Source organism: Bubalus bubalis, chromosome 24, assembly GCF_019923935.1.
Source record: "Bubalus bubalis isolate 160015118507 breed Murrah chromosome 24, NDDB_SH_1, whole genome shotgun sequence".
In the NCBI taxonomy this organism is placed as follows: domain Eukaryota; kingdom Metazoa; phylum Chordata; class Mammalia; order Artiodactyla; family Bovidae; genus Bubalus; species Bubalus bubalis.
Window position 1 is genome coordinate 39,823,728 of NC_059180.1, and position 26,160 is coordinate 39,849,887.

The 26,160-nt window shown below is 53.2% G+C and overlaps 1 protein-coding gene across 4 annotated transcripts; it reads right to left on the minus strand.

Annotated features, from left to right (window-relative positions):
• FLYWCH1 (FLYWCH-type zinc finger 1) lies at positions 1–26,160 on the minus strand. Of its 4 annotated transcripts, none has more exons than XM_044936198.2 (10): positions 25,866–26,160; positions 22,959–23,071; positions 12,114–12,545; positions 11,401–11,859; positions 10,025–10,468; positions 9,605–9,868; positions 6,591–6,860; positions 5,550–5,822; positions 3,877–3,881; positions 1–1,106 (listed from the first exon to the last, which is right to left on the minus strand). In XM_044936198.2, the coding sequence occupies exons 3-10, from the start codon at positions 12,445–12,447 to the stop codon at positions 807–809; spliced, it is 2,349 nt and encodes a 782-aa protein (XP_044792133.2). In that variant the 5' UTR covers positions 12,448–12,545; positions 22,959–23,071; positions 25,866–26,160; the 3' UTR covers positions 1–806. The 4 variants fall into 4 exon arrangements, with proteins under 4 accessions (XP_044792133.2, XP_044792134.2, XP_025131143.3 ...); XM_044936199.2 differs by having other exon boundaries at positions 6,597–6,860; positions 25,866–26,158; XM_025275358.3 differs by having other exon boundaries at positions 928–1,106; positions 3,809–3,881; positions 25,866–26,159.

The following is a 26,160-nucleotide window of genomic DNA, read 5'->3' on the forward strand; positions in this document are numbered from 1 at the left end:
GCGAGGTATAAAATCGGGTTTATTGCGGGAAGTATGGAGGCAGGGGGACAGCGGGGGGCATCCAAGCTGTCACTGCCCCGCAGCCAGATGGCAGGCCGCACGGCCAGCTAGGCGGGAGAGGGGGAGCCCCCAGCCACCACAGGGTGGGGGCAAGGGGCCGCTGGTGGGGACACGGCCCCTTTAGCAAGCTGCAGCCTTGGGTTGGTGGGGGCCATCGGCCTGTTGCTCCCAGCTGTACCAGAAGACAGGAGAAGGGGATGCCTCTGCCCCTCTGTCATCTGGGTCTCCCTCTCCTCCGGCATCAGGCAAATCTGGGCGACCCGGGGCAATCTGCCCAGCGTGGGCTCCCACGGCCCAACACCACCTGCCCTGGGCATCGTTGACATCGCGCTTGATTTAAGTTGGAGAAGAGCAAAGGAAACTCCAACAGATGGTGTAAAAGTCCCCTGGTTTCTGCCTGCTCTGCTATGGGACGGCCATACCCTGGCAGTAGGTGCCCAAGGAGCACGGAGGCCCGCCCAGCACCTGCCTGGCAAACACCACATGGGGCAGCTCAGCCCAAAGAGGCAGGGACTTCCCCAAACTCGCCCACCTTCATCTTGACGTGGCCACCACGATGACTTTCTACTTTATGGAGCCCAAGTGGGACCACACCCAACAGGAAAGTCCTTGGCAAAGCTGTGGGCTCTCAGGACGGCTGGGTGTTTGCGGCTCGGCAGGCTGGGGCGGGGTGGATATCTTTGTGAATGGTGCTTCCTTTCTCTGAGCTTTTTGAGGCCCCCGTGGGGGTCCCACCGCCCGCCACGTCACCCCACATCACGCACTGCTGCAGGCCACCAGCTCCCGGGGCTCTTCTCTGCCAGCAGGGAGACACCATCAAGCGTTCTTCCTGGGAGGCCTCTGGAGTAAATGCGAAACCCGTGGATGCTTTGGAGAATGATAGAGAGGCTTTGTCGAGCAAAATCTAACTGGGTGGGAAGTGCCAGGGTCCTGCGAGGACCTGGAGCATCCTTGACACTGGTGATGCGTTGGGTTGGTTCCTTTGCTGTCAGGCGGGAGGCTGGCCTCACTGGGACTCGCTGTTGGGCTGTGTACTTTCCACCTTCCTGATGACACAGAAACACACAAGCGTCATGCAAATCCAAACATGGCGGAAGGAGATAATGAAGAAAGTTAAGGATAATAAAATAAAAAATGACCTAGCATAAATAAAAGAAAAAAAAAAGAAAGGACAGTTAAGGATTCCTATAATCCCTTCCCCCTAGAGATCACCATCAACTAGGTCATTTTTATACACATACACATTGGTACCTTGAAAACATGGGATTGGGAACTCCCTGGCAGTCCAGTGGGTAGGAGTTGGTGCTTCCCCTGCCATGGCCCGGGGTTCAATTCCTGGTTGGGGAAACTAAGATATCGCTAGCCAAGAGGCGTGGCCAAGAAAACAACAACAAAAGAGAAACCCCATGCCCTTTAACTGCACCCCCAACATTCCTCACCCTAGGCAAACTTCAATCTACTTTCTATCTCCATAGATTTGCCCATTCTAGAGATTTCATAGAAATGGAATCACACAAGTTGTGGTCTTTTGTGTGTCTGGCCTCTTTCACTTCTTATGATGTTTTTGAAATTCATCCGTGTTGTAGCGTGTGTCAGCAATTCATTCCTTTTTAAGGCCAAATAACATTTCATTGTTGGAGAAGGCAATGGCAGCCCACTCCAGAACTCTTGCCTGGAGACTCCCAGGGACGGGGGAGCCTGGTGGGCTGCCATCTATGGGGTCGCACAGAGTTGGACACAACTGAAGTGACTTAGCAGCAGCAGCAGCAACATTTCATTGTATGAATAAACTATATCTTGTTTTAAGCAGAGGGTACCTACAGTCACTGATATTCCAGAATCTCAGAAAAAAAAGCAGTGCTTAGTCGCTCAGTCATGTCCGATTCTTTGCAACCCCATGGACAGAGGAGCCTGGTAGGCTACAACTCTAGCCCTCCAGGCTCCTCTGTCCATGGGATTCTCCAGGCAAGAATACTGGAGGGTTGCCATGCCTTCTTCCAGGGGATCTTCCCAACCCAGGGATTGAACCCAGGTCTCCTGCATTACAGGCGGATTCTTTATTGTCTGAGCCACCAGGGAAGCCCATGAAGAAAAGCAAGTGTTCAGCAAAAATCAAATTCTTTGTACAAACAGGTTAGACTGAGCAACTGTCGTCATTGAGGGAGAATGTCAGTCAAGCCCTGGAAGCATCCTGATCTGGACCCTGGAAGCTCAGGGTCAGCCTTACAAACAGGATGTTCTAAGGACAGGAGTTGCCGGCCTCCTGTGTTACGTCTCTTCTGTATACAAGCTTGTATGATATTGACTTACAGACGGGGAAGCAATTTTGGCTTCCTGGCATAATTCCCATTTGGTCATGGTGTAGGATCCTTTTCACGTTGCTGGATTCAGTTTTTGGTATTTTGCTGAGAATTTTTGTATCTGTATTCCTAAGAGATATTGTTCTCTAGTCTTCTTTTCTTGTGATGTCTTTGCTTGGTTTTGGTGCCAGGCTACCGCCAGCCTTACAGGATGGGTTGGGATCTAGTTCCCTTCCCTGACCAGGGATCAAATCAGGTCCCCTGTATTGGAACAGTAAGTCTTAACCACTAAGACCACCAGGGAAGTCTCTCGAAGTATTTTCTAATTTCCCTTGTAATTTTGAGTCATTGGATATATTTACAAATATGCTGTTTAACTTTCATGTATTTATGAGTTTCCCAAATTTTTGTTATTGACTTCTAATGTCACTCCACTGCAGTCATACAACATACTCTATGATTTCAGTCATTTTAAATTTGAAGGGTCTTGTCTGATGGCCTACATGTGGTCCATCCTGGGGAATGTCCCACGTGTGCTTGAGAAGAATGTGAATTCTGCTGTAGGTGGTGGCTTCCTTATTGCTCTGCTTCTTCACTTGTTGTTCAGTTGCTCAGTCGTGTCCGACTCTTTGTGACCCCATGGACTGCAGCACGCCAGGCCTCCCTGTCCATCACCAACTCTGGAGCTTGCTCAAACTCAAGTCCATTGAGTCAATGATGTCATCCAACCATCTCATCCTCCGTCGCCCCCTTCTCCTCCTGCCTTCAATCTTTCCCAGCATCAGGATCTCTTCCGATAAGTCAGCTCTTTGCATCAGGCGGCCAAAGTATTGGAGTTTCAGCTTCAGCATCAGTCCTTCCAATGAGTATTCAGGGTTGATTTCCTTTAGGATTGACTGGTTTGATCTCCCTGCAGTCCAAGGGATTCTTAAGAGTCTTCTCCAGCACCATAGTTCGATAGCATCAGTTCTTTGGCACTCAGCCTTCTTTATGGTCCAACTCTTACATCCGTACATGACAACTAGAAAAACCATAGCTCTGACTACATGGACCTTTGTCAGCAAAGTGATGTCTCTGCTTTTTAATATACTCCCTCCCTTGGATCGCTTACTCTGGGGGAAAACAGCTGTCCTGTTTGAGGATACTCGAACAGCCCTAAGGAAAGGTCTACGTGGTGTGGGCCTCCAGCCCATAGCCCTGTGAGTGAACAGGTCATTTAGAAACACCTACTCCAGCCCCCCTCCTCAAGCTTTCAGATGGCTGAAAGCTTGACCCGTACGGACACCTTCCCTTCAATCTCACAAGAGACCTGGAGCCAGAACTATCCCAACTAGCCCCTCCTGAAATCTCAACCCACGGATGCTGGGAAAGGCAGTAAGTATTTGCTGTTCTTAGTCTTAGGCTTTGGGGTAATTTGTGATGCAGCATTAGATAACCAATATAGTTACCCATAGCTCTGCTGGCATTCAGAAGCACACGTCTCGAGGCACAGTTGAACTTCAGGCAGAAGTTTTACCTTTTCTGAGGGAAAAACATTGAAAACATGGATTAATATTTCTTCTCTTGTTGAAGTTGCCAGAGGCAAAGGCACACCCCTTGGAACAATGACCTTAAGGCCTTAAGGATGAAGAAAACCAGGCGGACTGACTCTGACTGGGGAAGTCATTGGGAATTCTAGTTTTCTGATGTCCCAAACTAACTGCGTGCATGTGTGTTAAGTCACTTCAGTCGTGTCCAACTCTTTGTGACCCCATGGACTGTAGCCCACCAGGCTCCTCTGTCTATGGAATTCTCCAGGCAAGAATACTGGAGTGGGTTGCCATTTTCTTCTCCAGGGGATCTTCCTGACTCAGGGATTGAACTCTTGCATCTCCTGCATTGGCAGGAAAGTTCTTTACCAGGTAAGCCACCAAAGAAGCCCCAAACTACCTATGCCAGGTAAAATAAGCTATTGTAGATTGCGAATCAGGCTTCACCTTGTCACCAAAAAGTTGGAAGGCAACTAGATCTCGAAGAGGCCACACCCTTCATCCTGCCAAAGGTGAGTCATAGCACCTCCTCCTTGGTTAAGTCAAACTGGCTCTCTCACGGAAAAGAAAAATTTTAAAGCAGAAATCAAGTTTCCTTTGGTCGTTTTATACAACTTGGATTCATTCCTGTATAAGATGCGGCCCTTCCTATTTCCATGAATTAATATGAGACACTTTCTAAAGACTGGTTTTACATTCTGTTTATTTGAAGCGAAACCAAGTTCAGTTCAACATGGTTAATTCTTTGCAAAACTCTGTGTGTGCGTGCATGTGCTCACACGTGTGTGCGCATACTCGTCAGTACATTCTTCTAGAGCAGTCTATATTTTTTAAACAGACTTTCAAAAGATACTACCATCTGTAAAAAATGAAGACCTCTTAGTGTAAAAGAGAGGAAAGAAAATGGCAGTTAGAATGGGAGTGTTTGCTTGTTAGATTTGTTTGGCTGCACAGTGTGACTTGAGGGATCTTAGCTTCCCAACCAGGGATTGAACCCAGGCAGTGAGAACGTGGAGTCCCAATGACTGGACTGCCAGGGAATTCCCAGGGAAGTTGTTTTTAATAATGGGACAGATTTAGGGACTTCCCTGGTGGTCCAACCCTGAATATTCATTGGAAGGACTGATGCTGAATCCGAAGCTCCAATACTCTGGCCACCTGAGGCAAAGAGCTGACTCACTGGAAAAGACTCTGATGCTGGGAAAGATTGAAGGCAGGAGGAGAAGGGGACGACAGAGGATGAGATGGCTGGATGGTATCACCGACATGAGTTTGAGTAAGCTCTGGGAGTTGGTGATGGACAGGGAGGCCTGGCGTGCTGCAGTCCATGGGGTCAAAAAGAGTCAGACACGACTGAGTGACTGAACAACAGCTGGTGGTCCGGAGGTTAAGACTGTGCTTCCAGTGCAGGGGGCGTGGGTTCAGTTCCCTGATGGGGGAATGAAGATCCCACAGGCCTCACAGCCCCCGCCTCCAGGAAAAAGGGATGGGACAGACTTAGGTGTAGTTCTCGATCCAGGAGAAGGAGCCAGTGGGAGGTAGGGTAGGAGACTCTAAAAAGGCAGGAAGCCCAGGGAACAAAGCTCTCCAGATGATGTTGGCCTCCTAGGGTGTCTGAACCTCAGCCTGGCAGAGAGCCTCACCCTGGCCCTGTCTGTACCTGGGTCCTCCTGCTGGGCCAGGCTGGGGAGCTGCTCCCGCTGCCGCAGCGCCTCCAGGCCCGCCAGGTCAGGTGGGTGGCAGTGCCCTCGCATCACCGTCACCCGCGGGCCCTGGGTGATGGCGCGGCTGCGGCAGCCTTTACGGGCCTGGTCCCGGCACATCCAGTACACCTTCTCCCCAGCCGCCTTCTCCTTCCTGTAGAGGAAGGACTCGTACACCAGGAACCGGCCTCCGAGGGAAGTCCTCAGGAACTCCAGGGGCTGGGGGGTTTCTGGAAGGAACATGCCGCGTGAGTGGGGCGCCTGGCCAGGGCCCCGGAAGCAGGGCGCAGAGCTCCAGCCAGAAAAGTGGGGACCCCCGCCCCCACCCCAGCCTGTGCCGCAGGGCCCTGGGGACTGAAGCTCAGGCCGCCTCAGCCCTGTCACCTTGGGGTGCGGGCTGGCTGGCTGTCTGTCTGAGGCCCTTGGGGCTACCGGGGAGGCTGGGCCCACAGCCGCCCAAACCCTGAGTTTTCCCGCAGGCCCCTGCTGACCCAGCTCGACCTCCACACTGGCTGGCAGGCGCCCCAGGGCAGGGGCAGGACTGGAACACTCTGGAAGGCCCGAGGTTGGTCTGGACAGTGCACCAGGGGCCTCCCCGCTCTGGGGCCACCCGCCCCTCAGCCAGCTGGTGACTAGTCAAATTCTCCCTCAGGAGACGTTTCAAGACTCTGAACTCACGACATGTTGGGGTTGGGGTGGCTGGAAGTGGGGGTGGGGAGAGAAGGGCAGACAGTGGGTCCCCCATGTCCAGGAGCACTTCCAACGGCTCCCGGTATCACCCCTGCCCTTCTCCAGCCGTCCGAGGGGGTCTCCCCCTGAGACCCCAGCCCCACCAGGACCAGCGCTGGAGTGTGGGGCCCCTCCTCCCGGGAGCTCACTGCCCAGGGGACAGACCCACCCAACCTGGGCCACAGGAGGACTGTCCCACCAGCCTCCCTCCAGTCCACGCTCTGGGCTGTCCCCAGGGAGACCAGGCCCAGTCCCCGCCCGCCCCTCACCCGAACCTGAGCCTTCCCTCTGAGCCGGGCTGGGGAGCTGCTCCCGCTGCCGCAGAGCCTCCAGACCCCCCAGGTCAGGCGGGTGGCAGTGTCTGCGCATCACCATGACCCGCGGGCCCTGGGTGATGGCACGGCTGCGGCAGCCCATGCGGGCCTGGTCCCGGCACGTCCAGTACACCTTCTCCCCGGCCGCCTTCTCCCGCCGGTAGAGGAAGGACTCATACACCAGGAAGCTGCCCCCCAGAGGGGTCCTCAGGAACTCGGGACCTCCTGGGGAGAGATGGGATGGCGTCAGGGGAGGGAGGCAGGGAGGGTGGGCTGCTATTCCAAGGTGTTGAGAGGGGGACCCAGGAGGTTCTGATTCGAGAACTCCCCGCCGTCCAGACACGGGGACCATGCAGGGGAGGGGGTTGGGGGGTCTGTCAGGAGCGGGGGTGGCAGCCGTCAGCGGAGGCGGTGCGTGGCCAGAGGGGAGGTATGGGACGGGGGGCATGTTTCTGCTCTCCCTGCACTCGATGAAAACAGAACGAAAAAGCACAGGGCACGAACCGGAGATGCAAGGAGGGGAGGGGAGGAGCGGGCAGAGATGCTAATGCAGGTTAGAGGCTGGGCAGAGGGGGCACCTGGTCACAGAGCTGGCAAAGCAAGGGCTCGCCCAGCCTGCGGGGAGCAGAACAGGCAGAGTCTAGCAGCTGAGCCCAGGGCAGGTTGCAAACAGCAGACTGGCAAGGGCTGTGTGCCTGAAGGGCAATGAGACAGGTGCCCGTCTTAGGGTGTGGGGCGTAGGGAGAGGAGGAGGAAGTCTGCAGCCCACCCTGTTTCCCTGCCCGAGTCCCTGGAGCTGGCAGCCAGGCTGGGCTCTTAGGTCTGGGGTCTCTCACATCACCAGGTTGGCGCCCACATACAGAGCGTGTGGGTCTCACCTTCAACCTGTCAGGCAGCCAAGGACCACTGGACACATGATCAAAGATTCTCATGTCTTCCAAAATCGAAAAGTCAAGATTCTTACACAAGTATCTCATATGAGACCATGCAAAGCAATTTAACGTGGATACAACAATCATTCCCAGGAATTCCCTGGAGGTCCAGTGCTTAGGACTCCTCACTTTCACTCCTGGGGGCACGGGTTCAATTCCTGGTCGGGGAACTAAGATCCTGAAAGCTGTGTAGCATGCCCCCCGCCAAAAAAAATCATTCCCCTTCAATTTGTGCTGGTTTATACAACTGTGTGAGCGACAGAAAATGGAAGTGAATGGCATATACCTGCTTGGAAAATTTCACCTGTTGACAAAAAAAAAAAAAGAGAGAGAGAGAAAGAGAGACAAGCTTTACCCTAAAAGGCAGGGACCAAAGAAACCCACAGAGAAAAGGCACTTAGAGACAACAAGGCCACTGCCAGGGGCTGAGTGGGGGTGGGGTGGGCTTTGTGCTCTGGGAGGATGGGTCAAAAAGGAGCTCAAATACGAGAGCGAAAGTTAAAAAGTAAATTGAAGGACTGGAAAGCAAAATCAAAGAAGTGTGTGAAAAATGGAGAGTTGAACATCATGGAACATGAGGAAATTTCTATGAGTGAAGGACACGAGTTTCTGGCCTGAAAAGGCTCCGAGTGCCCCCAGCACAGCAACGCACCCCAGGGGCAGAGACACGACCTTACACCTTCAAGCAAAGACCCCTCCACGTGCATAGGATCAGTCCCGAGCACAGAGACCAGACGGCCACCGAGAAGGAGCCACAAACAACCTGGTCCCACTCGGCCGGGACGGTTTACAGAACAAAAGTACAGCAGCTGCGTTGAGAGGAGGCGGCAGCGCGGGGGGAACCGCTGGGCACCCCCATCTCTGGTCGGAGGTCAACAGGCAATGAGGGGATAAAAGACCAGCTGACACGGTGGAAGGAGGCAGGCTTCAGAGAAGAGGGAAAGAACAAAGGAGCTGAGCGGGTACTCCGGATGGGAGTTGGGGGTGAGGATGGCAAGGGGTGAGGCCATCCCCAGGTACACAGAAGTTACAAGGAAATGGGACAAAAAGAGAGTTGGGAACAAAAAAGAAGGAATCAGAGGTCTCAAGTTAGAGAATTTTAGGGCCAGCCAGGCTCTGAAGGCGATTCAGTAAAGTCTGGGACTGGGAACCCCGGAGGAGAAGCAGGTGGAGTCATGGACGGACCTGAGCGGAGAGCCCCAGCGAGCAGAGGGCCGGGCCAGGGCTGCTCTTGGCAAGATGTTAATATGTGAGTTACTGCGGCCTCGCGAGGGTCAGACACAGGCCCTGTGGGGCGGTCGAAGGTGGGAGGAGGGCCCGGGACCCTCACTGCCCAGCCCTGAGGGACGGTGGCAGGTGCTGCGGGAGAGCGAAGCAATCACAGGACCGTGTCACCTTCAGCCCTCAATGCTTGTTACTGGGCATGATGTCAGCCACCGCCCACCCTCCCGCCCCGCCCCGGAAAAATGAGGAACTGCTCTGTGCAATCAGCTTTCTCTATAAATCCTATTGTAGTCTTCCCTTGTAGTTCAGCTGGTAAAGAATCTGCCTACAATGCAGAAGACCCAGGTTCAATTCCCGGATCGGGAAGATCCCCTGGAGAAGGAAATGGCAATCCACTCCTGTATTCTTGCCTGGAGAATCCCATGGACAGAGGAAGCTGGCAGGCTACAGTCCACGGGGTTGCAAGAGTCAGACACGACTTGGTGAGTAAACCACCACCACCACCATAAATCCTATACATGCGAAACAAGAAAGGAAAAGACGAGAAGGAGCAAAGGGAGCCCGGGTTGATCTGGTGTGCAGAGGTTCCGGGCTGGTCTGGGCAGGAGGGAGAGGAAGGGGATGAGGTGAGGTGGGGGCGCCGGAGGGGAGGACAGGGAGGAGAGGAGCCAGGAGGGAGCTGCAACCTTCCAGAAGTTTCCAGTAAGGACAGGAGGATGTTTGCTGGAGGTCAAGAGGGCACGGTGGGCAGTCTGGGTCTCCTGCCTGTCCACCGAGGCTGCCCCCACCCCCCGCCCCATCTGTCTGACCAACCTGTGCTTCCTCGCTGGGCTGTGCCGGGGCGTTTCTCCCGCTGCCGCAGCGCCTCCAGGCCCCCCAGGTCAGGCGGGTGGCAGTGCCCTCGCATCACCGTCACCTGCCGGCCCTGGGTGATGGCTCGGCTGCGGCAGCCCATGCGGGCCTGGTCCCGGCACGTCCAGTACACCTTCTCCCCGGCCGCCTTCTCCCGCCGGTAGAGGAAGGACTCATACACCAGGAAGCTGCCCCCCAGAGGGGTCCTCAGGAACTCGGGGCCTCCTGGGGAGAGATGGGAGTGTGGGTAGGTGGGGGGAACCTGGGACAGAAGCTGGGGGAGCTGGGGGCCAGGTCAGGCCTGGTGTCGCCCCCTCCCGCCTCCTGGAACCTTGGGGAGCAAGACTGGAGGGAGGTCCGGTCCAGCAGGTGTGGACTCACCCGGGTCCTCGTCCTTGTCCTCCTCGCCCTGGGGCTCAGCCGGGAGCTCCTCGTCGTTGGCCATCAGGCGCTTCCTGGGCCGGGGCCTGGTGAGAGTCAGGGGCCCGGGCCCTCTGCGGTAGAGCAGGCTGTCCACGCCTTGGAGCGGCTTGTCCTCTGGGCCCCCGGGGCCACCCGGCTGGGCCCGCAGTGCCGCCATGGCCCGCTCCTGCTGCCGCCGGGCCTTCAGGCCTTCCAGGTCGGGCGCGTGGCAATGGCCCCGCATCACTGTCACCCGCCGGCCCTGGGTGATGGCACGGCTGCGGCAGCCGTGCTGCGTGTGGTCACGGCACGTCCAGTACACCTTGTCCCCCACGGCTTTCTCCCGCTTGTACAGGAAGGACTGGTGCACCAGGAAGCTGCCCCCATAGCAGGTCCGCAGGAACTCCAGAGGCGGGGGCCCTCCTGGAGGAGGAAGCGGGTAGAGGAGGGGCTGGGTGGGCGCCCGCCGCCGGGGCTCCAGGTGCGCCCCCGCGGACCGCCTGCCCAGGGAGCCAAAGGGACCATGCCCCTCTCCTGATGGCCAGTGGGGGGGGGGGTCTCAGGGGGGAGCAGGGGAGGGCTGAGCCAGCTCTGACGTGTTACTCCCAGCCATACTTCTGCGAAGGGTTTGTTTGAAAATTGGATCTAGTTTTTGAGTAACTCTGGCACACTCCGTAAAATAAAATGGGACCAGAAGACACACCTGAGAGACACACACCCTGCCCCCAGCCCCTTAAATCCCTGAACTCTTCAATCCTTTCCAGGTTAGGAGGCCCACGGCTTCAGGGACCAAGCCCACCTCCCAGAGACTGCTAATAAAACCTCTGCAAAAACAAAACAAAAGCCAACAAACAGACGAAGAATAAAAACCTCTGCAAAGACTCCATCTAGCAGTGAGTCAGCGACAACACACGCTGGACTAGGGCTGGCATTTCCCACCCAGCAGCGCCCAGTCCCCTTACAGCGAGGCCATTGCCTATGTTGTGAACCTGCAGAACTTCATCAAGGCTGCCCAGGCGCATGAGGTAGGGCCGGACCTTGAACCCGGGCCACGAAGTTCACGTCTCCCACCAGGCCCACCTCCCCAAACTTCAAAGGTTGCCAGCACTCCGTGGGGCCCACAAACCTCAGGTTTGTGCCTTAGGAAGCTCCAGGAGGACCTGGGCCGCCCGGTCCATGAGCACTGCTTCTACCCCCACGGGCTTAATGATTATTGGGACACCTTTATATTTTTAAAATCGTTTTTTGACTTTCAGCGTGTTAAGAAGCCAAGAGGACCCAGGTGTGTCTTTGGGCAGAGGAAAGGGGAGTGGTTCCCGCCTGCTCAAGGGTAAGGCCAGGGTGGGGGCACTCACTGCTCCCCAGCGTCGAGCGTTTCTTCGGGGGCAATCTCAGCAGCGCCAGGGCTCGGAGCCCCTCGTCCTCCTCGGGGACCAGGTAGCTCAGCATCGGGCCTGGGGTCGGATCTGGCTCCACGGGGCACAGCCACGGGCCCGCCCCCTCCAGGGGCTCCTCCACCAGGCTGCTGGGGCCCTGGGAACCCGCCACGCCCTCGGGTAGGGCTGGGCCGGGCTGCTTCTGTCTCTGGCGCCGGGCCGCCAGGCCCTCCTCGTCGGGTGGGTGGCAGTGGCCCCGCATGACTGTGGCCCGCGAGCCGCGGGTGATGGCCCGGCCCCGACAGCCCAGCTCAGTGTGCTCACGGCACTTCCAGTACACCTTGTCCCCCACGGCCTTCTCCTGCTTGTACAGGAAGGACTCCAGCACCAGCAGGCGGCCCCCAAACGGGGTCCTCAGGAACTCCAGGGGCTGGGTGACTGCAGAAGACAAGATAGGGGGCAGGTCAGCTGACCCGGAGCAAGGCCTGCAGCCAGGGCCACGGACAGGAACACAGGGACTGGGGCGCCCAGGGACGCTTTCCTGCCCTCGTTGAACCAGCCTGGGATAAGGTCAGGGAGGCCCTGCTCAGAGAAGGGAAGGGATGGCCAAGGTCACCCTGCTGGAAAAGCCCAAGTTTGAGCACGGGGGGCCACAAAGGTGGTCGGCTGGGGGCAGCTGGCTTGGAACTCACCAATGTTTGGCTTGCTGGGTTTCAGTGGCTGGGTCTGGGGCCTTGGCTGGACCACCCCGCACTGTCCCTCTACTGGCAGGATCTGGGGCGTCCCGGCCAGGGTGTCAGGGTCAGCCATCTCCAGGGTAAGGACACAGTGCACTTCTTCGGGCTGGGTGTCCACTCCATCCCCACTCTCAGTGGAGGCCGCCAGGAGGACCAGTTCAGAGAACTCCATGGGCTTCGTGGGGGCTTCAAGGACGACATCTGTGCCCGGCTCAGGGGGCTCAGGGGAGGGCTCCTGGCCGGCCTTCACACTCTCGCCCTCCTGCTCGCTGGGCTCGGGCAGGGGCATTCTGGGACAGGCAGCCGGGCCCCCAGGCCACGCTCAGGTCTCAGTAGGATTTGTCCTCCACCTCCCTGCAAGGAACCTGGCAGTCCAGGGGCTCTGTCCTAGGGGAGGAGGCAAAATCCCATCAGCGAGGACATCCCTGGCAGTCCAGTGGATAAGACTCTGCGCTTCTAATGCAGGAGCCATAGGTTCGATCCCTGGTTGGGGAACTAAGATCTCACATGGGAAAAAAATATCCCATCAGTGGAGGGGCTCTTGGGCCAGGGTTCAGGAGGAATCTGGGCTGGAGGTCAGGGCGGGGGGGCTACCCTGTGCCCCCCACGCCCACCCCCACCTTGGGGAAGGACCTGAATGGAGCTGGAGAAACCGGGCCGGCATGTCTGCTGTCTTGGCAGCCTTGGGACCATCACCTCCCCCAGCCAAACCTCACTCCCCATCTGTAAAATGTGCCAGAAACAGGGCTCTGCAGGGGCTGCTGGGGTGACCAAGGTACTGACAGCTGAGTTACTAGGAATCCAGGCCCACAGGTGCTGAGCTCGGGGTGGAGTGCTTCCACGGGTTTGTCCCATTTCACCTGCACTCCACGTTGTGGAAGTTGATCATTCTCATCGACCCAGGTTACAGATGAGAACACGGAGGCACACGGCCAGGGAGCAGAGCTGGGGGTCCAGTCGAGCGGGTCCAGGGCCCGCCCCGCACTACACCTGGGCTACCTGCTCCAGGATAACAGGAGCCTGGCTTCCTGAGCAATGGGCGTTGGGGAAAAGCACTTGGGGGATGTGAGCTCAGGTCACTGACCCTCCCAGAAGGCCCGCTGCCCTTCACCCCGACACTCTGTCTGTGTCACCAGGAGCGGGGGCTGGGCCCCCAGGGCACTCTGCAGGCCCCAGAGGGGAGCCTGGCCCTGGGAGGCGGGACTCTGGATTCACAAATAGGTCCAGTCCCCATCCCAGGCCAGAGGCCCAGGCCAAAGGCCCAGGCCCCCCAGGGCTAGGCGATGCCAGGGCCCCAGGAGGGCAGCGACTTCTGTCCGAGCTGGTGCTGGCGCTGCCCCAGCTGAGTGGGGATAGGGCTGTGGAGGTGTCCAGAGGAGCCGTGGTCACTGAGGGCTCCCTGGCTGCTGGTCTGGAGAAGCAGAAAGGATGGCTGACAGGGGCAGGGCTGGCCTGGAGACCCGGGCCCTGGGGCATCGGTGTGGGGGCATCAGTGACTGCTTTGTCTTCTTGCTGGACTGGGTGGGATGCATGCCAGGGCCTTTCCCACCTCTCGGTGACAGCCCAGAATCGGACCTCAACCTTCCGACTTCCCCATCTGCGAGCTGTCACCCCGGCTCCCCCATTCCTGCCGCGTGGCGTTTCCTGGTCTGGGGCCCACATGCAGCTCCCCAAGGTCTATCAGACCACGCGCGGCGCTCCTGGGTCCCCGTGGAGGCAAAGGCAAGGCTACCGAGGGCAGCAGCAAAGCCCTGTCCTGACGGGCGCGGCGGCCCTGGGGACCCGGGGGCTCGTGTGATGGCAGAGGCGGGACAGCAGCGGCTGGACAGCGGCGGCGCCTCCGCGCCCGCGGCCGCTCAGGCGGGAAAAGTTCCGCGAGCAGCTCCGCCCCCCCTCGCTGATTGGCCCCGGCGCACGTCCGTCCGCCGGGAGCCCGCCTCCGGAGCTTGAGCGCTGGGGGTTGAGGGGCTCAGGAACGCGTCGTCGACCCCGCGTCCTTCCCACGACATGGCGAAAGGCCGTAGGGAGTCGGCCCTCCCTTCCACAGGCCGTTCAGACAGCTCAGGCCGCCAAAACGTTGCGGTCACTGCCCTCCCACCGCACATTCCTATGAGACCCTGCGCTCGGTCCGCAGTGGAGGCAGCAAGGACCCCGACCTCAGTCTCATGAGATCGGAGGCCGAAGCCTTCCGACAGAGAATCCCCAGATTCCGGTGGAACTGCACCCAGAGTCATGGGCACCCCGAGGCAGTGTAATTCTCTCAACTGAAGCTTCTGTTTACAAAGCTTAAAATATACCCACTCCAGTATTCTTGCCTGGAGAGTCCCCATGGACAAAAGGAACCTGGCAGGCTGTAGGCCTTGGGGTCGCAAAGAGTGGGACATGACTGAGCGACTAAGCGCTGTGCATGTACCTCAGGATATGGAACAAATTCCAGTGCAACAAAAGACCTCGACGTGTGGCTGACCACAGGCTGTGGAAAGACTTGGGTCCTTGCAATGGGCTTCAATTTAGATTTGATTGAGGGTTCCCATTCTCAGCCACTAAAGGGCCTTAAAGTGTAGACTGTTTAATGACCACAAATCCTCCCATAAAGTATGCAGGTCCCTCTGCAATGTTGGCTTGAATCTGAACTGGTCTCCAGCCCAGACTGGTCACTTGCTGTAGCCAATAGAGCATGGCAGAAGCTTGCTGTGGGGGGTCACCCTCTGAGACAGGGGCCCTGAGACTGCCAGAGAAGGAAGCTATATGAGGGGCTACACACGGGAGGGAGGCACTGCCAGGCCTGGAGGGAGACCATTTCCACTGTCAAGTTCAGTGACCCTCCAGCTGTGTGTAACCACAAGAGCGAGCCAGGGGAAAGTGGCCCAGGCACCCCATGGAACCCTGATCAATAATAGACTATGGTTAATTTAAGCAAGTAAGATCAGGGCTCATTTGTTATGCAGCACTAACTGATATTCTTGGCAAGCAACTGAACATAGTCAGTTTTGACTTTTTGATAGATGGGATAATACTAATGGATGTGGAATATCCAATATCAAAGTGCTTTTGAACTCTTGAACTCTAAGGGTCATCCAACACCAATTTTAAATCCCTCAGATGCTCACATTTGAAAGACTGGTAACTCAGTGAGAGGAACAAAATATTAAGTATAAAGGATATCAAATGAGAATTGTGCATTTTAAGAATCTGTAACATGAAATAAGCCAAACACAAAAGGACAAATGCTCTATGATTCCACTTACATGATGTAGCTAGTCAAATTCATAGAGACAGAAAGTCCAACAGTAGTTGACAGGGGCTGGTGGGGAGGAGGAATGGGGACTTAATGTTTAATGGAGACCATTTTGGGCATCCCTGGTAAAGAACCCGCCTGCAGTGCAGGAGACACGGGAGAGGAGATATGGGTTTGACAACCCACTCCAGCATTCTTGCCCAGAGAATCCCATGGACAGAGGAGCCTGGTGGGCCATGTCACAGTCAGACACAACTGCGCGTGCACTCATGGGGACCGTTTCAGTTTGGGAAGATGAAAAATTTCTGGAGATGGATGGTGGTGATGATTGAACAACAATGTGAATGTACTTAATGCCACTGAGCTGTCACTTAAAAGTGGTTAAAGTAGTAAATTTTTATGTTTATTTTACCACACATGCAAATAAAATTATTAAAAAAAAACCCACAACTATAGCAAACTATACATAGTAATGCTCCATCTATCATACTGATGAATGAGGTTCCCCCCACAATGCACATTTCTGATGAAAGTTATTCCTCCATGATTCTGAATTTTACAATTTCTCTTTCACAGTTCATCCATTGAGGATGAATGCTTCTTAAGCTCTAATGACTCATCACTGTCTGGATAAAGAGAGCATACAAATTTTATCTTGATTTGGAGAACAAAGTGTCCAATCCAGTTCCCTTGGTACCCCCACACCAGGGCCCTTTCTCCATCTGAACGATCTGCTTTCCCTAGTCCCCAGACCTCTGCCTCCTCTGGGTTTCCGCATTTAGAGTTTTCAGGCCCAAGCTTCTCATTGTTGTTGTTCAGTCGTGTCCGACTCTTTGCGACCCCGTGGACTGCAGCACGCCAGGCTTCTCTGTCCTTCATCATCTCCCAGATTTCGCTCAAACTCATGTCCTTTGAGTCAAAGATGCCTAAGCTTCTTATGTCTCCTAAATCCTAAAACAAAAGCTCACAAAACCCCTCCTTCCCTCAACAGTTAGACTTTTTGGAACAGTCCACACCCCTCCCTTCTCCGCCAGGCCATCTAGCACCTGCCCTCCGACTCTTCAGACCACCATCTTCCTCTGGCCTGCGTGCAGGATCGGCACCTGCTGGATTAATCCAAAATCCATGCTTCTCTCCAAAACACCTGGTCTGGCCTGTATGTGGTCTATCCATGCAATGGAATTTATTCAGCCTTAAAAATGAATGAGGGCTTCCCTGTGGCTCAGTGGTTAAAAAAAAAAAAAAAAAAATCCACCTGCCAAGCAGGAGACACAGTTTCAGTCCCTGGGTCGGGAAGATCCCCTGGAGAAGGAAATGGCAACCCACTTTGCCTGGAAAATCCCATGGACAGAGGATCCTCATGGGCTAGAGTCCATGGGGTCACAGAAGAGTCAGACACGACTGAGCAACTAGACAACAAAGCAAAAGGAATGAAGTTCTGATACCATGTGTATGAACCTTGAAGACAGTATGCTCAGCGAAAGATCCCAGACACTAAAGTCAGCATGTGGCATGAACCCATTGACGTGAGATGTCTACTAGGGACGGAAATTAGATTTGTGGTTGATGGGGGTTGGACAGGAAGGAGGGGGAGATTCAGGAGTGATGCTAAGGGTTTCTTCTTGGGGGAATGAAAATGTTATAAAGTGGACTGTGAATACACTAAAAGCAGTGAATTCTACACTTTAGATGGGGGAATTGTATGCTATGTGAATCATATCTTAATAAAGTTGTTTAAAAAAAAATCCTTATAGAGAATTCCCTGGACCAGGACTCAGTACTTTCACAGTCATGGGCTTAGGTTCAGTCCCTGCTTTGGGAACTAAGAGCCTGAAAGCCAAGCAGTACAGCCAAAAAACCAAATTATTATGACTCGAGTCCCCAGGGTCACTTGGATAAAAAACAGTCTTCACCATAAACAGGCTTCTCACTCTTGGGCTTGATTTCTTCACAAAAGTGGGCATGGACTATATATTAAGATATTTTGTAAGTTGTTAATATCATATTGTAAAAACTTTATTGAAAACACTTTGAAATGTTGAGAATGTAATGCTGATAAATTATCCTTAATTCTGCCACTCAAATGCACTTGTTTCTATTCTTGTATTAGTGTCTTTAATATACATTTAACTTTCTGTTGCACATACATGTGTTCAACATGTTTGCTATTTTATTCCTCTTTATAGAGTGGGAGGCCCCCACCTGCAGACCAGATGGATCCCTCGTAAAGGGCCAAAGTATTATGTTGTATAACCAGGCCCGGAACAGGAACACAAATCCAAGTCCTCAGAGCAATACCTTAATAGAGCCACAAGAGGGTGATGTTGCTCCTTGAAACTACAGCATCCTTGGTAGAATTAGATGTACCACAGGGGGCGCCAGTGATAAAGAACCCACCTGCCAATGCAGGAGACAGACATTAAGAGATACCGGTTAAATTCCTGGGTGGGGAAGACCCCCTGGAGAAGGGCATGGCAACCCACTCCAGCGTTCTTGCCTAGAGAATCCCATGGACAGAGGAGCCTGGCAGGCTACAGTCCATGGCGTCGAAAAGGGTCAGATGCAACTGAAGGGACTTAGCACGCAGTGTTTATGGAACTAGAATTTGGGAGTTTTTCCACATCGGACAAATAATTCAGGAAGACTTCCAAAAAAAAAGTTTGTGTTTACAAAATATATTAGGCAGAAAGCAAAATCCAGTGAACAAATTCAGCAAAGATTACAATTTCTAAGCTAAGTTGTTGTTATTGTTTTAAAAAAGACCAAAATACTCCTTGGATAGTGACGCTGCCTCAAGACCTCAATACACTTCATTTCTTCTGGCTCATCTCTAGTCTGCTCACATTTGTTATTTATTGACTGATTTATGTATCTGTGACTTTAAAAAAAAAACCCCTATCACTGGGAGGAAATACCTCACAACGTTAAAACGAGTAAGAAAAGCGATGAATTTTTTTCCATTAAATTTCTTCTGTTTTCTCAACATTGTTTACAATGTGTGTGAGCTCTTTACAGTGGGGAAATATCTCACACTTTAAAGATAAGCTGCACCTCCTTGCTTGGTAATTGTTTTCTTTAACTCCATATCTCTCAGGAAAAGCAGGGATTCCATTCCTCTGCAAGATGTGTCATAAAAGAAGATAAAGAGGAATACAGATCATGGGGCAGAGAAACAAGTGAAAAATCAAGAATCCTGTGGTCTCCGCTGTGGGCCTTGCAGAGCCTCAAAGACTTCCCCCAAGACATGTATTAACCACAAAGGGAGAGAGAATGACTTGACAGTGGAGAAACCGCGCAGACACAGCCTTTAAGGGCCCAAGGCCAGCCTCACCAGGAATAAGACACACCAGCACCACGACCTCCTTGACAAGACGCACCGAGGAGGGCACAGCGTCATCTCTGGGGATGTTCCTGCCCCGAATGAGCGCCCTCAGACAAGTCGCTTGGAGGGACATTCTAAACGACTGACCAGGACGTGTCACAGTGTCAAGGTCATCACGGAGAAAGAAAGACTGAGGACCTGGCACTGGAGGAGACGAAGGAGACACAAGGACAAGATGCAGAAGGGATTTGAGAACAGGCAAAGGACATTAGGGGCCAAGCTGGTGAAATGTGCATAAGGTCAAGAGTTCAGGCTAATGGTACAGGACCAGCGTGGATTTCCTGGACTTGATCACTGCATGTTTGGTAAGATGTTGACATTCAGGGAGACTGGGTGATGAGCACAGGGGAATTCTTTCTTTCTTTCTTTTTTTTTGCAATTTTTTTTAAGAGTCTAATATTAACTCAAAATAAAAGGATTTTGAAAACCCAAGTTTCAAACCTATAGACACAGTGGAAGTTGACAGAAAAAAGAAGTGAGCCATAGGCCTTCTGAGTGGAAGCAGGAAGAGAGAAGGGAGTGGGGTGGAGGAGAGGAGGGGATACCAAGGGGACATTCCAACCCAGAGCCACGAGGCTGGTCCTCAAGCTGGGACCTGAGCCAAGAACAAACATTCTATGACATCACGATACCTCAAGGGCGGGGACCCATTGATCTCTCTGCACCATTGCCCCCTCTGCTTCTGGGGAAACTGAGGCTCGGGCCTGAAGCAAGTGGCCCAGGACCACATGGGTAGTGACAGCCAGGCCTTCAGAGTTGCACTGATTGGCCCTACATACCAGCTGTTTTATGGTTTAGTACTGTGGCTTGGAGAAGGGAATGGCAACCCACTCCAATATTTCTGCCTGGCTACAGTCCATGGGGTCACAGAGAGTCAGACACAACTGAGCATCTAACACATTGTGGCTTCCAGCTGATCTGGCCACCAGGAGCCACCGTCGGGGACTGGAGGGTGGCATGGGGAGCAAGGAGCTTCTGGGAGAAGCGACCTGCCTGGCGTGGCTGCCCCAGCGCCGCTGTCTGCTCAGTGCCCCCACCCCCAGCTGCTGCACCACTGCTAAGCCATTTCCAGTTTAGCTTCTCAGCTTTCACCAGCAGGGAGAGCGATGCAACTCCCAGTGAAACCTTACAGTAATTTCTGTTTTCCCAGGTGGGTTCTGACCACATGTGCTTCAGGAATCTGAAGAACTGGGGTTACAATGCCTCATAGTCGCCAAATGCCAATTGAGGTGCCTGAGGCTAGGCAAGGGCTCTGCATAGGTTATTGCATTTTATCTCCCAAATAGCTGCCTCCATTATTAGGCCTGCTGTTCTTTCATTCACTGGTGGCTCAGGCAGGAAAGAATCTGCCTGCAATGTGGTAGACTTGGGTTTGGAGTGATCCCCTGGAGAAGGGAATGGCTACCCACTCCAGGATTCTCGCCTGGAGAATCCCAGGGACAGAGGAGCCTGGTGGGCTACAGTCCATGGGGGTCACAGAGTCAGACATGACTGAGCGACTTTCAGATTCACTTTCTTTCACTCACAGAGGAGGAAACTGAGGCTCACTTTTAGGTTTCTGTGACCAGGGGAGCTGTGCCGCTAAAGGACAGCCAGCGTGCGAACCTCCTGTGTCTGTTTTCAGGGCTTATACTCCTAAAATAAGTTAAAAATGGTTCTTTTAAAGTTGAGGATTCTAACCCATAGGTATCGACAGGTATCGACGACAGAGTAGGGTTAAGGCCGGTGGTTCTCAGTCAGGGTGGTCTGCCCCCCAGGTGACACGTGGCAAGGTCAGGAGACATTTCTAGCTGTCCCAAGTAGGGTGCAGGACAGGCTCCTGGCCTCTGTGGGTGGGGGCCGAGGATGCGGCTCAGATCTCGGGGAGCCCCCACCACCCCCAAGAGGAAGGATCTGGTCTAAAACAGCAGCAAGTTTGAGGCTGAGAAAGCCTGCTGAAGAGCAGTGTTTAAAAAAACAGCACAGAAAGGGTGCACCCATAGAGTGAGGTTAAGTTCAGTTTTCACGAAGCTTTTATTTCAATTATTTGTGTATGTAATTCTGGTCTCCGTAAGAATTACTTGGGGTGTTTGATACTTTTATTTTTAAATTTACTTTTTATTGGAGCACTTGATAAAAATGCAGATGCTTGGGGCTGGAAATTCCTGGAGCTCTGCCTAGTTACCTCCCCACCAGCCAATTAGAAGAAAGTCACGCACCCTGCAGCCTCCACACCAAATTTTGCCTATAGAAACTTTCCCCTGAAAGTCGTCGAGAGGTTGAGGACGGTTTCTGACCATGAGTCACCCATTCTCCTTGCTTGGCCCTGCAATAAACCTTTCACTGCTTAAAAAAAAAAAAAAAAATTCAGATGCCTAGATTTCCCACCCAAAATTGTGAGGGTGAGTCTACAGTCAAATTCAAGAATCTGGATTTTTAACAAGTACCCCTTGAGACTCTGGTCCTGGTGGATCACAGACTCAGCTTTGTGAAACACTGGACTGGATGCCCTTGATGTTCGGTGCCCGGAAGATCCATGGCCACCCTGAGAAGGATTTGACATTTCCTTTGTGCAGGGCATCACGTGAAGTGTTTCTCACACGTTATTTCATCTGTCACAACATACAGGTTCCTTCATTGGTGTGTTAAACAGAATCGTTAATGTTTGTTTATTTTTACATCGATGGGAGAGTCATGATTGCATCTTGTTAAAATGATCCTTTAATAACAATCTAACAGGTCTCAGACACCTTAAGGTATTTTGGGGACCTCGAGAAGAGTGGAATTTGCCCACATTTTTAAGTAGTACAGATGAAATCTGGGGGAGGAAGCTTGTTGGGGATGGCTTCAGTACCTTGGGAAAATATATACCAGACTTTTAAAAGTCCAAACTGAGGTTCCTTACAGAGACTTCCAGCAAAGCAAACTCAAGAAGGCCTACGAGGTGAATTAGCAAGCGTGCCACACCTGTGTAAATGATCAGCCCTCCCACCCCATCTGACAGGACCACCCTCATTTCATGCAAAAAAGATCTTTCATTGAAATTATGAGGCTGTAGGGGAAATTTGTGCATCAGTGGAAAATTGGGCTTTGTCTGGAGCACAGCCTTTCAGGTTATACCATTCTAGCCTCTTGTTGCCTTTGAGTTGCTTTTATAACTCTGCACAGGTAGCAGAACAAGGCAAAATAGTTCTAGCCTGTAGACCCATTCTTGCTTTCTCACCATGTAAATTAATACAGATAAGTAAGCAGTTTCTCCAGGTTTGCCTCTATGTACGCATTCATGTCAATACTCCTGACCTACAGTCTTCTAGAATCTTCTTTGGATTCCCTTGCAAACTGGTTATAAGATCTTACGGGTTCCTGGATTAATGGGTTAAGCAAAAGCTTGAATACGCATTCATTTTATATCTGCATGAAAGAGTTTTATTTCCTCTGTTTTGATCTTAAGCCTCTGCTTTTCAAATCTCCCTGGTCATTGGTATTATAATCTGGGGGCTCTAGTCTGCAATTTTATTTACTTTTTTTTAAATTTTATGTTACTATTTTGTTTGGCTGTGCCAGGTTTTAGTTGTGGCCCTCGGGATCTTCAGTCTTCATTGCGGCATGTGGGATCTTTAGCTGCAGTACGTGGGGTCTGGTTCCCTGACCAGAGATCGAACCTGGGCCCCCTGCACTGGAAGTGCACATCTTAGCCACTGGACCACCAGAGAAGTCCCTAATCAGCAATTTTTAAAATCACATAGGAAATAACTAACCTGCATTGCATGTAATAAAAGTAAGCATTATTTAATGAAACTTCTATTTGCATTACATTTGTATATTTGTTCTAGGTGGATTTAAATTGTTTTCTTTTTTTGGATGACCATCGTTTGGAGGTAAATACTTGGGCCCTAATGTGTTTGTTTTATAATATTTTATTTTCACTCAGTAAAGAGTGACTGGAGTATTTTTAAGTCAGGCAGATGTGAATGGTAAGTGCGAGAACCTCACAGTTCACGGTTAATCGCTCTCTGATGCTCTTTTCCTCCCCTCCCAAATGGAGTACAGAGCAAATTTGAGTGCAATACTCAGCTTGCCTGCTCTGGTAAACCCAACACCCAAGAGACACATAATATTACATGCAAACTGTTTTCAAACACCAGTGGGTCCAAGCTCTAAGATCCCTGCTCAGCTGCTGATGGAGGAGCAAGAGAATTACCTTCATAGACAAGTGAGAACCATCTTCACGGTCCGCCAACAGCCATCGTCAGCGCTGGCTTGCTGGGTGGGAGACCAGGGGCAAATCCCATCACTTCTCTGGACTAATTTCACCTGGAAACAGGAAAAGTGGTGAATGAGATATTGTATGTGAAATTCTTCCATAAATTGTGAGTCATCACATAAGAGAAGGGGGTGACAGAGGATGAGACAGTTGGATGGCACCACTGACTCAATGGACATGAGTTTGAGCAAACTCAAGGAGATGGTGAAGGACAGGAAGCCTGGCATGCTGCACTCTTTGGAGGTCACAAAGAGTTGGACATGACTGAATGAACAACAAACATCACATAAAAACAGGGAGTACATTGTCCAGGCCCAGGAGGGGATCCGAATGATTGATAGAAAGGGGAGGTGCAAAGGCCCTGACATTTGAAAAAGGTCCTGGATGATTCTAAAAGCTGCCCGCCCCCCACGAGCACGTGCACACTGATTGGCTCGCGGGCCCTCCTATGATCTGTACGTGGTCTCCAAGTGTGCACACGAGCATTAATGCTGGGAGAGGCGAAGTGGCAGTGATCCCCCCAAAGATTAAGGATTCTGTTCCGAAGCAGGGCTTCTCAACCTCAGCATCGCTGACCTTTTGCACCAGATAATTCTTTGTCATGGGGGCTATCCTGTGGAATGAAGGATGTTCATCAGCATCCCCGGCCTCTGCCTACGAGATGCCACTGTGTGCTCAGTCGTACCCGACTCTTTGAGACCCCATGGACTGTAGCCCACCAGGCTCCTCCGTCCATGGAATTTGCAAGTGAGAATACTGGAGTGGTTTGCCATTTGCTCCTCCAGGGGATCTTCCCAGCCCAGGGATCGAATCCGAATCTCTTGAGTCTCCTGCATTGGCAGGCAGGTTCTTTGCCACCAACACCACCTGGGAGATGCCAGTCGCATCCCTCGAATCCTGACAACCCAGGTTTTCTGAATGTCCCCGGAGGACCGCTGCTCCAAAGCAGTTTATAGGCAGAGGGGACAGAAAGGGAGATTTCAGCTAATGGAACTCCCAGCCCCAAATCTCCTAACCCCCGTAGATTACAACCGTGGCGATTTCCATGCTTCCTTTATTAGGCCTGACTCGTCCTCATGTCCCCGGACACCGGGTCACACCATCTTCCACGCCCTCCAACCCCACATCACCTTGGGGCTTCCTCTCCCACCACCTCCTTTTTTAAAAAAATATTTCTGCATGCGTCTGGAGGGGCCGGGTCTTGGTTGCAGTGCACGGGCTCTCTGGTCATCATCCCAGCACTGGTGAGCTTCTCCTTGCCGCGTGTGGACTCTCAGTTGGTGGGGGTGGGGGGGTCTAGTTCCCTGGGCGTTCGTGCTCAGTTGTGCCCAACTCTTTCGTGACCCCACGGACTGTAGCCCGCCACGCTCCTATGTCCACGGGATTTCCCAGGCAAGAATACTGGAGTGGGTTGCCATTTCCTTCTGCAGGGGATCATCCTGACCCAGGGATGGAGCCTGAGACTCCTGCATCAGCAGGCAGATTCTTTCCCCACCTAGTTCCCTGACCAGGGATCAAATCTGGGCCTCCTGCATTGGAAGCACAGTCTTAGCCTCTGGATTACCAGGGAAATTCTGCCTCCTTTTTTTTTTTTTTTTAATTTGGCTGCAGGGACCCAAGGGTCTGGGTCTGGGAACTCAGTTGTGGCATGCAGGATCTAGTTCCCTGACCAGAGATTGAACCCAGGCCCCCTGTACTGAGAGCAGAGTCTTAGCCATTCGGCCAACAGGGAAGTCCCCCCACCATCTCCTCAACTGCCTTTCTGCCCAGCATCCTGATTCTCCCTACGAAATACTGACTTCCTAAAGCTCAGCTCGAATCATTTCCTTCTCCAATGACAGTGGTGTCCATCTCCGTTATAAACCCTCGACAATCTAGGCTCCAGCTTCCCCAAGTCCATCTAGGAGCTTTTGGGAGAGGAACAAGGTAAAACTGCCTGAACTGAACTAAGTCCTAGAAATGATTTTGGCCTGGAAAAGCATCAAAGTCAGAATAATAAAAAATATACCCTTTCTTTGGAACTGAAGTTTACACGTGATTGATTATCTGTTACTGAAGTTCAGCATCCTCCAAACGCAAGGGGTAATGGAAGCAAAAGTGTGTGTGTGTGTGCGCGTGTGTGTGCTCAGTTGTCAGGCTCTTTTGGACCCCTGTGGTGGTTAAAGCAAGGGCTTCAAACTGATCAGACTCATTAGGTGCTGAAATCAGTTTAATGGGTTAGCAATAGTCTTATTTTTTTTTTAATGGAAAGAAGAAAATAGACTAGAACAAGATAGGATAGAATTAGAAAGCACGTAGAGTAGATCTGGCTGCGTCATGTGAGGTTGGGGTAAGAATCTCCCTTTAAACTTCTCTCTCAGTAACAGGCATCTACAGGCATGTCAGATATATTTCTCACTATAGGTTGAGTCTAAAAAGTTTGAAAGCACCAACAGGCAATCTATATATTCAGCAATGGAAGCAGGTGTAACAACAGCAAAAAGTGCAAGGTCACTGGACCTCCGGAGCTGCAAAGTCAGGATGGGGCTGGGGTGGATGCCAGGGCGGGGGCAGTACTGGGTGGGGCGGACACGATCAAGGAAAGGCAAGCCCATGTGGGGCTTCCTGACTTGGGGTGTCGGGGCTCAGTCCCGGGGGTCGGGTGGGTTGCGGGGGAGGAGGAGAAAGGAGGCTGCGAATCGCAGGTGAAGGACAAGGAGGCGGCCTGATCGAGGGACGCAGAGTCCGAGGACACCCCACTCCCCAGCATCAGCAGCCCTGGGGACCCCTGGGAGAGCTCGGCTGGGGGCGCAACCACGCCGAGGGACCCGAGACCCTCCCCGATCCGCGGGGGCCCGTCCTCACCGGGCACCGGCCGGGCGGTGACAACAGCGGGGCCCTCCCTCTCCGGAGACCGAGCCGCGCGGCGGGTCCTCTGGCCTCGGGCCGCTGCAGCCACAGGCGTCGACCTCGCGGCCCAGGCCCCTCCGGCCACCGCAACCCGGGTGTCCACCCCCGCCCCCACCTGCCCTCTCGGGAGCGAGCCCCGTGTCGCGCGCTCCGCCCCGCTGGCCGTAGGGAGCGCGCGCCGCCCCGCCGGAGAGCCAGTCTCTAGGAGCGCACTCGCGGGCTCCTCGCGAGCATGCGCGGCAGGGCCACG

What these genes read in the sequence shown, in the direction of transcription:
- FLYWCH1 (XM_044936198.2), bottom strand. Translation starts at nt 12,447, where the DNA reads ATGCCCCTGCCCGAGCCCAGCGAGCAGGAGGGCGAGAGTGTGAAGGCC. An exon ending in ACGCTCGACGCTGGGGAGCA is followed by an intron (nt 10,469 to 11,400) that starts GTGAGTGCCCCC and finishes TTCCTCCTCCAG; the next exon opens with GAGGGCCCCCGCCTCTGGAG. An exon ending in AGCCCAGCGAGGAAGCACAG is followed by an intron (nt 6,861 to 9,604) that starts GTTGGTCAGACA and finishes ATCTCTCCCCAG; the next exon opens with GAGGTCCCGAGTTCCTGAGG.